The sequence below is a fragment of the Musca vetustissima genome, unplaced genomic scaffold (assembly GCF_032173495.1).
Source record: "Musca vetustissima isolate MV318-11 ecotype Yass unplaced genomic scaffold, APGP_CSIRO_Mvet_v1 utg8556, whole genome shotgun sequence".
NCBI lineage: Eukaryota > Metazoa > Arthropoda > Insecta > Diptera > Muscidae > Musca > Musca vetustissima.
Window position 1 is genome coordinate 185,810 of NW_026881941.1, and position 13,953 is coordinate 199,762.

The window sequence follows — 13,953 nt, forward strand, 5'->3', positions numbered from 1 at the left end:
TCGTCCAAAGTGTGACAATGGCCTGATAACAGTAAATTGTATTTGCGAGTGTGTTTGTATTGCTTTTTCATTCTTTCATTTCGTTTTTTTTTTTTGTTAAATATTTATTAATATCTGTTTATAAACAAAGAGCAGAACCAGGCCGAAAATAATAAACACACACATCCCATACAAAATAAGCGACGTATCAAAACAAACCAAAAATTGTATACAAAAACAAAGCGCGACATCACTTAAACGCCAAAGAACAACAACCCAGTCAGCCACACAAACATAAAATGATAACAACAAAAACAACAACAACAGCAGTAGCGAAAAAATTGGCCTACCAAAAACAGCAGCCTACCGGAAAAATAAATGACGTACTTTAATTTTTGTTTTGTTTTGAAATAACGCAGCAATTAAAACAAAAAATAAAGTATTACAATAACAACAACAAAGCAGATTCTTTTGTTTGTACAATTTCTCTTTTTGGTGTGTGTTAAATTTAAATTGGATTTCTCCAATAGGAACTCTTTGTTTAAATCATCTCTCTCACACACTCAAAGCTTCCATCTGTTCGTTGAGAAATTTGCGAGGCCTATTTCGGTTATTACTGTATGTTTACCTTTGGTGGAGTATTGGGTAGAATAACGGTATCTAAAATAAATGTTTTGTGTTGTTATTGTTGTTTTAGAAGTGAGTAATAACATTATTCTCACTACATGATCTTTGTTTTGGGTTTTTAATACTCTCTTCAAGGGACTGTTTGTTTTCTTGTCGTTACCAAAACATTTATGTTTATGGTATTTGTAATGACGAAAGAGAGAGAGAGAAGGACTCAAAGAGAGGGCAGTCAAAATGTACTAAAACAGCGGAAATTCTCATTCACATCCGTTAGGAATTTATCAGCACAACAAACCAAATTATCAGAGATGAGAGTACGAAAATATTCCTCCAAAAAAATAAGCCAATCAATTTTAAATGCAGAGTTGGATAACTTCTCTCACAGCATAATGAAGGAAAGTGATGAGACCGATTTATGGACACATTACATGCACGAAAAAACAAATTATCACTTTTGAATGACAGTTTATCCAAAATATGTTTGTTTCATAGTGTGGCCGTACATTTCAGTCATTCATCAGGCAACCATAAAAATATAAAGGTTGTTGAATATTGAGTAATCATTAAAAAAACTGTCAGTCCGTCCAAAAAGGAAATTAAAACACTCGGCAATTGATAATGTTATTCGTCCGGTTGTTTGGTTTTATTTTAAAGAATATGTTAATTTTTTTAATTTAATTTTTTTAACAAAAAACGATACCCGAAAAATCAGTCCGATAAAACATGTTTCACCCTAGAGGAAAAAATGCAAACTTCAAACAGCAAAATAATGGAATTTCCAAGAAAATGAATACAAAAAAAAAAATATCAACAAAATAATACCAGTTTATTTTTGGTGGAATTTTATAATTTTGATTCTGAAACAAAAATAAGCATTTTATAAAAAATTGGGTCATCGGCAAGTCGCGCCTGTCTCCTGACACATAAAAACATACATATTTGAGGAGTAACCCTATACGCATTCATTTAAACCATTCGACACCTTTGTTGTTTTATTTTTTTCGGAGTGAGTGAATGAATCTGTTTACAATTGGTGTTGTTTGTTTTTCGCAGTGGTAGTTGTTGTTATCGTATTTATGGATTTGTGCCAGGCATAGCCCTGACTGGCTGGCTGCCTTGCCTTACGGACTGACTGTTCTGTATCTGTGTTTTTGTATTATTACACTTATTTGAGGATGTGGGCCATATGTAAACTAAGAATACTGACACACATCGATATTTGTTTAGTTCAGTTCATAGAATGATAAAATTCCATGTAGCAGCTTTTTTTTTTGTTCCGCCACCCCACACCACTCCATCTCTCTCGCCATAGAGCGCTGCTCAAATTATAAAAATGTCTACATACTTGGAAAATGAATCATGATTTTGTTCGAATTACTAACTCTGTTGTGTTTGTGTGTGCTGTGTTGCCTTTGGTGGTTGCTCTCTCTGAATATGGTTTGGCGTTATTATTGGTGTCAGTGGAACAATCACATGTCGTAGCTGGTTTTCATCATCATCAACGCTATCGGTATCGTCAGTGGCGACTCATGCGAATATGGGTGTCGTCTCTCAAAAGGCCGATATAATTTTTTTTTTCAAAAAGGAAGTGATGGTCAGCATGCCCCATTGATTGACAATTGACAGTTATAATAGGCGTTCATGTTTAAATCTCAAGAGCTTCCGCAAAGCAAAAACAATAGCCAACAACTGGAATCTTTAAAATGACAAATTAAATTTAGAAACGAATACAAATATGTTTCCCAGTGGTGATGTCGATGAATATCTAACTCTTTTTTCTTTGTGTCCTTCAAAGTTTAAATACCCATTAAACTTTTTAATTAATGTTTTCAATATTTAATTTTAATTTACAAAATTTACATAGCATTTCTTGTTTTCCCTGGCATCTAATTACCCATCCTCTTTTGTTGAGCTAAAATTTTTACAACTTTACCACAAAGGACATCAACAAAATAAGCCTTCTCGGAAACAGACCAAAATGCTTTGGCCAAAAAAAAAAAAAACACGAAAACAAATAATGACTGGTAATTTGGTTAACAACACCAGCCAATTGGTGATAATTTTATTAATATGGTTGTTGCTGTTGTTCTTTTAATTTTCATCTCTTGGCTAGATTATTATCCTCCTAGCCAATGTGTGTGCGGATGAAATTCCAAGAATCTGCTAACTGAACAAAGAAAATAAAAACCATAGCCATTTGGAATTTATGACAAATTGTCACGACATCTCCAGCATCCGTTGAGCATTTCAATTGGGTCAGCTGCAGGAGCAGCAGCAGCAACTGATTTGCCACATAATCAACTCACAATTCACTGAACTTTCATGTGTTAACCGAAATCAATCAAATGTCATTCTTCTCGACCGCCAACCCCTTTGGCTAGGTTCGAACATTAATTCACACATTTGTGGCAATAAGGAACCAACAACCAAAAAAAAAAAATATCTTATTGCCATATCATAACACCCCATGCAAAGTTAATGTTTGCCAAGATTGTTGTGGCTGTTGTTGTTGCTGTTGTTAGCTGGACATAATATCTATTGGCCATTGATCGATTTTCATGCCAAAAGTGGCTAATTTCAGCACAGCATGCGAAAATTGCAATAGTCATGCCAAAATGTGCAGTGTGGTGTGGTGGTAACCAATGAAGAAAAATATCCCCAGTCGCAACTTCCTTGCAGTGTGTCCGTCCGACCATCCATCCGTTCGTCCGTCTGACTGTCCATACGCTGATTCGCTCGTTCGTTCGCTGATATGTCTGTCTGTGCACTCAACAAGTATGAATGTAACATTTGTGTTTTGTACAATTGGAGCTCAAAGGAGACCAACAGCAGCAACAACAACGACAACAGTTCTTCCATGTATCTCTGTAAGATAGCCAACTACTAACTCGTCTAACAGTTACAGCTATTATTACTATTATTTTCCTGCTGCTGCCGTTTTTGTTGTTGTTGTGGTTGCTGATTTTGGTATTTTGTTCAACGTCATCATCGTCATGTGACTGACTGGCTGGCTGAATGACTTGGCTGCTCTTCAGCTCATTTCAATCTCAGGCATATTTTCATCTATATATCGTTTTTTTTTTTTTTTTTTTTTTGGACTCTTGTTATTGTTGCTGCTGCCGTTTGCAGCTCCTGCCTGGTTGTTTTGTCGTCGTCGTTTGCCGATTTTTTGTGGTCATAATTTTTGCTTTCAACACTTTTGCACAACATTAAACACAACATAACAAGAAAGAGATCTTTGCACCAAGATATATATACGCCGTGTTGTACTCCGATTTCAATGGAATCATAAACTTTACATCTATTTTTAATGGGGAAGCTGACACACAATCAAACGTTAACTGCTGCCGCTGTGGCGATCGTTGCTGTTGTTTTTGTTGTTGCAACAAAAGTTAATGCTCGCTCGCGCCTATTTTTCGCATATCCAAAGCATTTGTTGCACAAATGGATGAACGAACGACCGAACGAATGGTCGCTCAACATAATGTAGGTTGCCTAGTTGCATTTGCCAAATACAACATTAGCTGGAGCTAGCGCGCCGTGGCGGAGGCATGCTGGCCAGAAATGTTAAACAGGCTAAGGCGTAATTGCCTCACAGGCATTACAGTCTCATAACAAACTACAGTAGGCCTTAAAGGCAAAAAAATATTCAGCAAGATAAAATATAAAAAAATGATTACACGGTGATGTTTTCAAAAAAAGTCATTACTTAACGGCTCGGATTGTCAAATTTTGTTTGAAGATATATCCTAGACAATATTTAAAAAACCAGTGCATTTAATGAAATTGCATCTACCGATGTGCTTCAGAATTTATTCTCTCCATGATTAACTCTAAACCCCAATTTTTTATGGCAGACCTAATGTAGGTCGCCTTTTACAGAAGGCATTTTTAGAGGGGGTCTACAGAATATAAAGAACAAATGCAAGAAATATTTTCCCTATTAGAGTCTGGTATTCAATTCTAACCACAAACAAAACAAAAATATATTTCTAATACAATTGTGGAAAACACTTAAAATTAATGACTGGCCACATTCGCATTGGAACTGAGTTGGGCATTGTACGGCACTTCAATTATATTGACGATACCTTCGAAATTGCCTATAACGACGATCAAGGGACCGGCAACATAGTTCGCGTTAGTCCTTATAAGTGATATCAAATAAAGGCAGAACATTTGAATACCGTGCCTTTATATATGCGGACATTGTATTGGATTTTGAATACTGTCATTATAATCGTACTGGTCATACATGATTTCCAATTTCGCCTGTCTCATGATCGTCGCCAGATATGTGTGTATATGGGGTTTGTTTTGAATATATTCCAATTCTCCCTGAGTTCAAGTTCAGGCTGTAACTTTTTGATAGTAAATTTGCTATACCGCTTTCAATAGTCGGGGGTCTCTTTATGTTTTTCCTATGGCATTGACTTTTCAACCAAAAATGGAAACATAAAAAGCCTTTTTTAAACCTACAACAAAAATTCCCCCTAGATTTTCGACTATTCCCCAGATGACCAGAAAACAAAACGCCTCAAATGTTGCACTTTTTGCTTCATGGAGGCATGACGGCACCGAGGACCTGATGAGCTTTCTTGGGGATTTCGTCATGGTGTGTGTTTTGTTTTCTTCAGGTTCGTTTTCTTTTTTGCTGTTGTTGTTATTATTATTGTTGCCGTTGCTGGTGCTGGTGCTGCTGCTGTTGTTTACCAAATTGAGGAAATCACGTTGCAATTCCCAGGCCGTACAAACTCTAGCAACAACAACAACAACAAAATAGATACAATAAAATTTGCAGTTAGCAAACGTTGAAACGAAATGAAATGAAGAGAAAAAATAATACACTCAATGAAAATGGAAGGAGGAAGACCAAACAAAAATAACAACAACAGCATCAGTAAATGGCAAACAAAATGATTTTCTTCTTCTTCTTCTAGCAGCAAACGTAACGCGAATTGTTTATATCGCATTTCAATCACGCGGTTTACAAAACAATAACAACAGCAGCAGCAACAATAACAACAACAATAATGTTGGTGCTGTGCTGTGCAGCATCATCAGTTGCCGCCTGATGATAATGTGCGCATGTCAATTTACAGCAAAAAAAAAAAAAAAATTGCAAGCAAAACGCAGCAGCACATGCGCATTACAAGTCGAAGTAGCATAACCCAGAAGAGCTTCTCTCGTTGCCGATGACGATGATGATGCTGACGACAACGACCACGTTAGTTTGTTGATGGCCATGGCGCGATGTGAATGAGGATCATTGTAAAGATCGTTACGTTTCAACAACAAGAATCCTCTCCAGGAAGCAATCATTAGATTGATGATATTTATGGTTTAGTCACACTCGTATAATACCCCTCGAACATGGCCGCCACTAAACAACAACAACAACATCAGCAACAACATCCATTGCCAGCAAACGACAAACAATGGCACTTGGCTCATAGGAAAATCTAAAAATAAGACAAAAAACATTGCCCGCCACAACGAACCGGGCATTTGAAACAATACGCCGAGTAGTGTAGAGTTTTTTGAACGGCAACCTAACGGTTACTTTATGGTATCTGTGAAATGGTCGTGTTACCAATTCAACAATATTTCATTGCTCTACATATGGTGGTCAATATGTTGTTTTTTCTGTTTGTTGGGTTATGGGTTTCTCAGCTGATGGGATTCTATATATGCAGGGGGTGCTATCAATTGAAGACATAGGCTATTATATCTATAAATAAATTCGCTAAAGGAGTAGAGTATTTTCTATCAGTAGAAAAGTGAATCCCTATTCGATCACTAGAAAACCATTGGATAGCCCTCCCTACTAAAAGGCAAATAGAAGGTCTTTGGAGATAGGCGACACGGAAGATCTTACGTCTTTAAAAACATGCAGAGCAAATGTCTCTATCCTATGGAGGACACAGAAGAACAACAAAATCATATATCTATATTATCAACAAAAGGTTCTCCACCCTCTAAAGACAAGAATATGGTTTCCATTAAAGTACCGTTTGAACGTTTTTTAGCTGCTGAAGTCCTATAGGAAATATATTTATATAAAGAGAGTATATTGCCTAAGCATGCCATGGCTTTCATAAGGACAACGTTGGACAAGATGACCCTGAAAAAAGTCCACAGATTTTTTTCTTATTTGCTCTTTTTACAATTTATTTAGAGTATTCTAAATTCGTAGTATTCCAAAAATGTTTACTGCACTTAGCATTTAACTAACTTTTAGTAGACCAAAAAGCAAACCAAAAACAACACAAACCATCTCAATCTTAATATACTACCGTTTAGAGCTTCTAACGATTTCACTAACAAGAAACTTAGTTTTTATGATTTTCAAAAAAAAGGCCAAAGAGTGAACAACCAAACAACTAACCAACCGACCGTCCGCGACCACTTTTAGTTTAGTTTGTTTGGTTAATTAAAAGAAGCATTATTTTAAGAGCACTGAAATATCATAAACTTGAGCGGGACATTTGAGCTGTTTTGTGTGTGTGTGTGTGTATTTGGTGCTTACTGTTTTGACCATTTTGCAAATTTATTAAAATCCCATTTCATGAAAATCAATTGCCATCTAACGCCTCATGGCTTTTAGGCGAGAGAGCCAGATTCTTTTGTTGTTGGTTGGCTGTCGTCATCATTGTTGTTGTTTTATTTGTTAGATTTTCACAACACACTCGCACACACACACACACATACATATGTGTGTGTCTTCAGGTGTGTTAAGTTATGTGGCTTGCAAACTCCTTTCGGTTCGGTTTTTTGGGGTTTTCGTTTTCTTCATTCTCTTCTTTCTTTTTGTCCAACAAGCAGGAGCTGTGGCCAAGTCTTTGTTATGGCTAAAAATGGGTAGCAAAATCATAAAATTTTATGTGCAATTCGGGAAACACACTGCGAAAAAACGATTGCAAATTTATTTCATTGCTTTTATATGAACGTCCATCTGCTGCTCGTTCGTTCGTTCGTCCATTTGGTTTGGTTTGGTGTTGGTATTGTTTAAATTTAGCCTCCAGTGTTGTTGGCAAAAAAAATATACACAAGGAAAATAATATCTCTTATGGACTTTTGTAGCGTGTTGTTTATGATACTCAGGACAACAGAGATTTGCTACTTCTTCTGCTTCTTCGGTATACCGACGTACATATATAAAAATACCTAATAAAGTTATAAAGCGTGGAATGTAAAGAAAATAAAAAGACAAGTTGGAATATAAATATTGGCATTTTTTGTCGAAAAAAAAATGTCAAAATTTAATTATAATTTGTTTCCTTGGAAATTGCAAGGATGATATATCCGTTATATATCCGTTTCAAAATCGTGGATTCTAAAATTAATTCATTTATAGGGAGACATTATATCTGAGTTAAAAAATCGATGTGAAAGTGTTTCCATTCGAAAAGCCATTCCGGAACAATTCTACACTAAATTTGATATCAAAAAATTATTTTCGATTTTTTCCATTTCCCAAACTGGGCGGAAAACATCCAATTCCATCGAAAATGGTCCACATTCTTCGGCCTAGACCTGAGGCTGCTTCATTTTCCAAATTTACAATTAATTCCTTGGCAAAAAAATACCTAAAAAATATAATGAGGAATTATTTTATATACATTTGCGAATGAGCATTTGATTCATAGACTACTACGAATTATAAAATTAACTATGACCGCGAGCCTCTCCATAAGGTAGTCCTTAACATATTATAACCTGCAGAATTTAAACATTCTTGTGGTAACTCAGAATTGTCCTCAGAAATAAAATTCTCAGTGGCAAAATTAAATTTCAAAAATTTTCAAATTTAAATTCCTTTACAGTTTCATTTTCTCTCCCTCTACATTTTTTCCTAACCTTTTTCATTTACCGCTCGATTGATGGCAACTATAGCTATTCAAGACTATTTCCAATTGAATGGCGACAATTGGGTATTCTTTGACGACTAGACAGACGACTGTTTAAATCGTTGTCTGGATTTCGCTTTTTTGTTTGTTTGAAATATTTTCATAGAGCTATGAGACTTATTTAGAAAATAAGCTCTTTGCTGCTTTCAATGATTTCTTTTCTGGCGCTTAAAGGAAACGACAACAACAACTCCAACACAAAGGACTGTGCAAAGCAATAATGAATATTAACTGAATTGAGAGCATAGAATTGATGTTGGCCAAGTATCAGACGACGACGACGCGTCAATATAAAATACTTCTGCTTCTTCTTCTCCTTGCTGAACATAAAGCCTGAAGGGATGTTGAACTTTGTCAAAAAGTGAACACACACACCCAGACACACAATTCTTCATCTCTTTGCATTTGAAGCTGTTAAAGCTTGGAATAAATTTATGGCTTATCTACAATTGCTGGAAGACACAAATAATGGCAAAACGCAGACGAAGGCAATGCGCAGGTTGTAGATGTTATAGCTAAATCGAGGGGTGAGAGAGACACATTGTAAATATCCATGAAGGATATACTTGTATACAAGAAGGTTATGTCAAGGTTATGCACTGACTCGTTTGCGTATGCTTAACAAAATTTGATTGGACCTTATGTTAAGTATACGTACCCAGGCCCTTTGTAGTAAACATTTTTTAATGGGGAAGTCCACAATTCAGGCGAAACAACGACCTCCATAAAATAAAGCACAATATACACAAAGTTATATCTTTGCCACACAACAATGGTATCTGCGGCATTTATCACGAACATGAAATTCCGCTGTAACAACCTCAAAACACAAAAATGGAGCATTCAAATGAATTGCAAAAAATTCCAACAACAACAACAGCACTCATTTTGTATAAATAAATAACTAAGGAATTGAATGAATCATCATCGTCATCATCATCATCGAGCAACAACTCTTTCATGTTTTGTTTTGTATTCCTAACAAAAACAACAACAGCTATAAGTGGTCGCTCGGTCGGACACAAGGAAACAATGCTCTAATGAAATGAACACTCTCCATAAGGTATAGATATTGTTGTTGTTGCTGTTTTTGTGAACATTTGAAAGGTTTCATCATCATTAGAAGCAGCAACAACATCACCATGAACAGCAACAGAATGAAAAAGTGAATGAATATTCTGTGTGGCTATTATGACGTACGCTCCGCCGCTATACACCTATCTTATATTTACACACACACACACACACAAAACAAAATATTATGGACAAGGCAATACCGCCCTCGCACACTAACACACACACGCGCACCTAACAACGGGGTGGAGATATAACAAAAAAGATATATAATAGTATTGGTGCTTGGCATTGAAAACCCAACCCATCCATCCCCCAAAAATTTTGCTGACAATACCACTAACTATGTATCTATGTGTGAATGTGTGGATATAAATATACTTACTCAAGCGCACACCAAACAATTTAAGTACGTCAGTAAATGTCAGTGTAACGTCATCACAGTAGATTTTTTAGAACACACAGCCAAGAAATGAAAAGAATATCTGCACAGCACAGCAAGAGAGTAGGGGCAGGGGTGAGGGTGGAGGAGGTAAATGCCGAAACCCACATAACAAAAACAAAACATACAAAAGAAGAGTTATTCAATTGAGGCCGGCCGGCTGGTTGTTTGGTTGGCTGACTTAACTAACGGCCTGCTGCTGCTGCTGCCTAGATGGCTGGTGGTTAGTTATGGAAATGCCAAACCCTGCTTAGCAACAGTTTGTCAAAAGCAAAAACAAAACAAAAAACGTAAATAATACTTTGCAAAATTTGTTGTGGCGGTGTGAAAGCTAGAGGGAGAGTGTGAGTGAGAGGATGTGATTGAATAGCGGCAAATTCTTATACGAAAACGGAAATTTACAGAAATATAAATTTTGAATGATAGATTTGCAATGTAGAGGTTTAGGGGCACATTTTGGAATAGACATTTTAAAGAAGATCTAAACATTTTAAAATTATTTTTTCTGTATATTTTATTCAGTAATAACTGAATGAAAAATTATGGGCGGACATTTCAAATAACGTGGATTCCTAGGTGAGCCATTTGCAAAGTTTTATTACATTTTTGAAAACTATTTTGCATCGATTTCTATCGGCTTCACGAAGTATAGGAAATTCTTTCAGGACGTGAAACCCCCAATTTAATTTTTTTTCCAAATCAGGAAAATAATTGTGGAATTTAACTTATCACCGATCACGACAAGTCGCCAGTTATAATCGCCTATGGTTGAAATTCGCACAAAAATCGAAGACGAACCAAAACGCAGACAATTCAAATAATTAGTGAACATTTTATAAACATTCAAAACTGCAGACATGTCCACCATAAATGAGGGATATGAATAGAATACAAAAATTCACAATTTTCAAAAAAAAAAAATTAACAAAATTAAGATTTAATAAAACTTGATACGATTTTGTGGGCGAGAGAGTTAAAGGGTTTCCTCTCCCATCAACTATCTTATCTTCAAAATACCGAATAGATACAATTAAAAGTGTCTAATGTAAATTAGGATTTAAAAATGTGACTGAGAATATTCTAAAAACTATAGAGGTTTCATTTCAATTGTTTATAAGACCTCACATTCCTCGTCATAACGGCATTCTCAGCTGAATTTCCAAGTAGATTTCAATTTAGATTTGTGGTTAAATGATTATTTTTATTTGTGTTTCGTGTTTTTGCCTTTGTTTCGGTTTTATTTTCAAAAAAAAAAAAAAATGATTCAAATACACATTTTTTGCGAAAGGTCAGTGAGTAGGAACAACAATAACAAAATTATAATTAAACACACCCACAATAATATTTCGATGCGAATATTTCAACAACAACAAAAAAACATAACACATAGCTGGTAAATTACATTAAATTGTTGTTGTTATTGTTTTGAATTCATTGAAAATATGGAATTTCCCTTGAATATTGAATAATAATAATAAAAACAACAAGTTACAATTTTTCACTATTAATGGAATTTGTATTTTTTGTTTGTTTTGTTTTTGTCGGCTTTTCCCTTGTCATTGTGCCGGTATTTTTCCTTTGAAATGCCCAATGGTTTGCGTGTCATTGGTTTTTCGTGGAAGTAAAATACCTCTCTTCTCTGTCTCTTTGTGCACCCTAGGGCCTAATAAAAAACTCGTAGCCTAAGAGACACAGTGTCTGGTAGTTTATATTTGAAAAATTCAATAATATATTGAACATGTTTCCATTTGTTTTCAACGAACATTTTCTCTGATTACTGAAATTTAGCTAAATTTCATCTGTTGCCAAAAATGAACCCAAAAAATATTCATCAAAATAATTGAAAGACAAATGTTTTGCTTCCGATTGCTTAAGTATTGTTGACATATTCCCTTCTGAATGCCATGGCTTATTCGTCTTGACCATGTTACCCATTCATCAGAAAATGTCATTGCCGTTAGAAGAGGGCGGACAGGCGGGGCGCTGTGTGCAGGAGGGGCCAAAGGCAATTGCAAGCATTAATTGAGTTGAGACGTAACAAAGTGATCGTCTTTCAGAATAGCTGCCATATATTGTTATGACGACAATGGCATGCCATGGCATGGCATTGTTGACAAGTCTCTTTGCTTATTCAAGGTCACATTTTAATTACAAAAATATTTGAAATAAAGGAAGAATAAGAAGAAAAATAATAAAATAACAGAATATTTCTTTTGAACATTTTGCGGCCAAATAAACAATGACCTGCTGGTCTTATGCAATTATTGTATAAATGTGTGTGTGAGTGTGTGTGTGTTTTTTTTTTTGCTTTTCTGTTTTTGTGTCATATTTCCGTTAAGCAATCTTAATTGTTGCTAATTCGTTTCTTTTCTCTTCCGTCTCTTTTTTCTTCCAGTTCACGCAAACGTCCACCTTCGTGTGCAACGACGGAATGCAATGGTGGCGATCAATACGATGAAGAGGAAATGAATGAAAATAATGCGGCCATGATTTTGGTTACACTGTCACTTTCTCCAAAGTCACCCAAAAATGGAGGTAAGTATTGGTCATTAAAAGCAGCAGTAGCAGCAGCAGGGTAATGTGATTAATGTGAAAAAGACATAGAAGAGGAAGAAATAAAAAAGAAAAAAGGAAAGCAAAAAAATAAATAATTATCAATTGACAATGAAATCATCAGCAATTATGACATAGACATTGAAAGTTTAAAGATGAGGGTAGTTGTATTATTATTTTTTTTAATACTTATTCATATTTCTATAAATATAGCTAATATATAGGGGAAAAACCTCATACTGTGAGATACATAGATACATGGAACATAGCAATATTAAACCGAAATATATGTATGAGGCAAACGTCACTGAAGTATTTTTTTTACCAAATACATTTTGCTCTGTTGGAGAACCGTCAAGGACTAATCATTTTCTTGCAGGTTGTGCAATTAATTTTTCAACATTTGCAAAGTTTTGTTTTATTTTGAATAAATATTTTTTTTTGTTATTCGTTAAAAAGTTCCCCTGTCTTTTTTATATTCATGATTGAAATATTCCCAACTACCGCCGAATGACTTCATTATTATTATTTTGTTTCAAAATGAATGAGAATCTTTCTATTGTTTGTCATCGTGATTTGTTTCAAAAATTAGCTGTCATGATGAATTGTTGCAATTACATGAAATGACACTTTAATAATACACCATTTATATTTGAGAGAGTCTAGTGTCAAAGTATTTAAAGTGGTTGCCATACCGAATACATTTAGTCTCATGACAAAAAAATGGATCTTAAATTTAGTTTTTTAAAAATCACTGAAAAAATTAACATATGGACGCCTCCGAACCATAGTATGCTAAGTAGACGTAGCATGTTTTAAAGTTCTTTACGCTTTTAGATACTACGGTCCTTAATTTAAATTCACTGAAATTTTGGTAATCATCGTCCAATCCAAACCAAAGTTATAAGCAAAAATGTACTTAGCATGGCACGTACGATAAAAGAAACTTCCATACTTTGAAAGCTTCTACTGAAAAACTCACTTTTCAGACTTAGCATACTATGGTTCGGAGGCGTCGATATATGTGCAGAACTGGCAGAATAATATGGAGTCCTTCCTCATAAAAAAATATTCATTCTGCTAATTTTTTAATTTTTCAAATACAATACTTCCCCGTTCTTAATTATACGTATATTTTTATTTTCCTTTTCCCAGATAAATGGCTTGGTTCCAGTCCCGGTAGTTCATCGGCCTCATGGAGTTCGGGATCTTCATCGCCGCCCCTAAGTGACGATGGTCACAATATGGGCGTAATCACAAATGATGCCTCGGCCAGTGCCCGAATACGCACCACATCTGTCTCAACGTCCGATGAGGGTATCGTTGTGGATTTCAAAGAAGATGTACCGCGTAAAAAGAGGGTAAGTT

The 13,953-nt window shown here is 35.3% G+C and overlaps 1 protein-coding gene across 1 annotated transcript in view; it reads left to right on the top strand.

Moving 5' to 3' along the window:
- LOC133328036 (protein split ends-like) overlaps positions 1-13,953 on the top strand; it is a gene marked incomplete at its 5' end in the record, with an annotated part of 120,234 nt that overhangs the window by 21,044 nt on the left and 85,237 nt on the right. Inside the window, 3 exons of the mRNA XM_061536585.1 lie at positions 12,428-12,607; positions 12,810-12,826; positions 13,741-13,946. Of these exons, the coding sequence (XP_061392569.1) occupies positions 12,428-12,607; positions 12,810-12,826; positions 13,741-13,946 (403 nt within the window). The remainder of the gene's footprint in view (positions 1-12,427; positions 12,608-12,809; positions 12,827-13,740; positions 13,947-13,953) is intronic.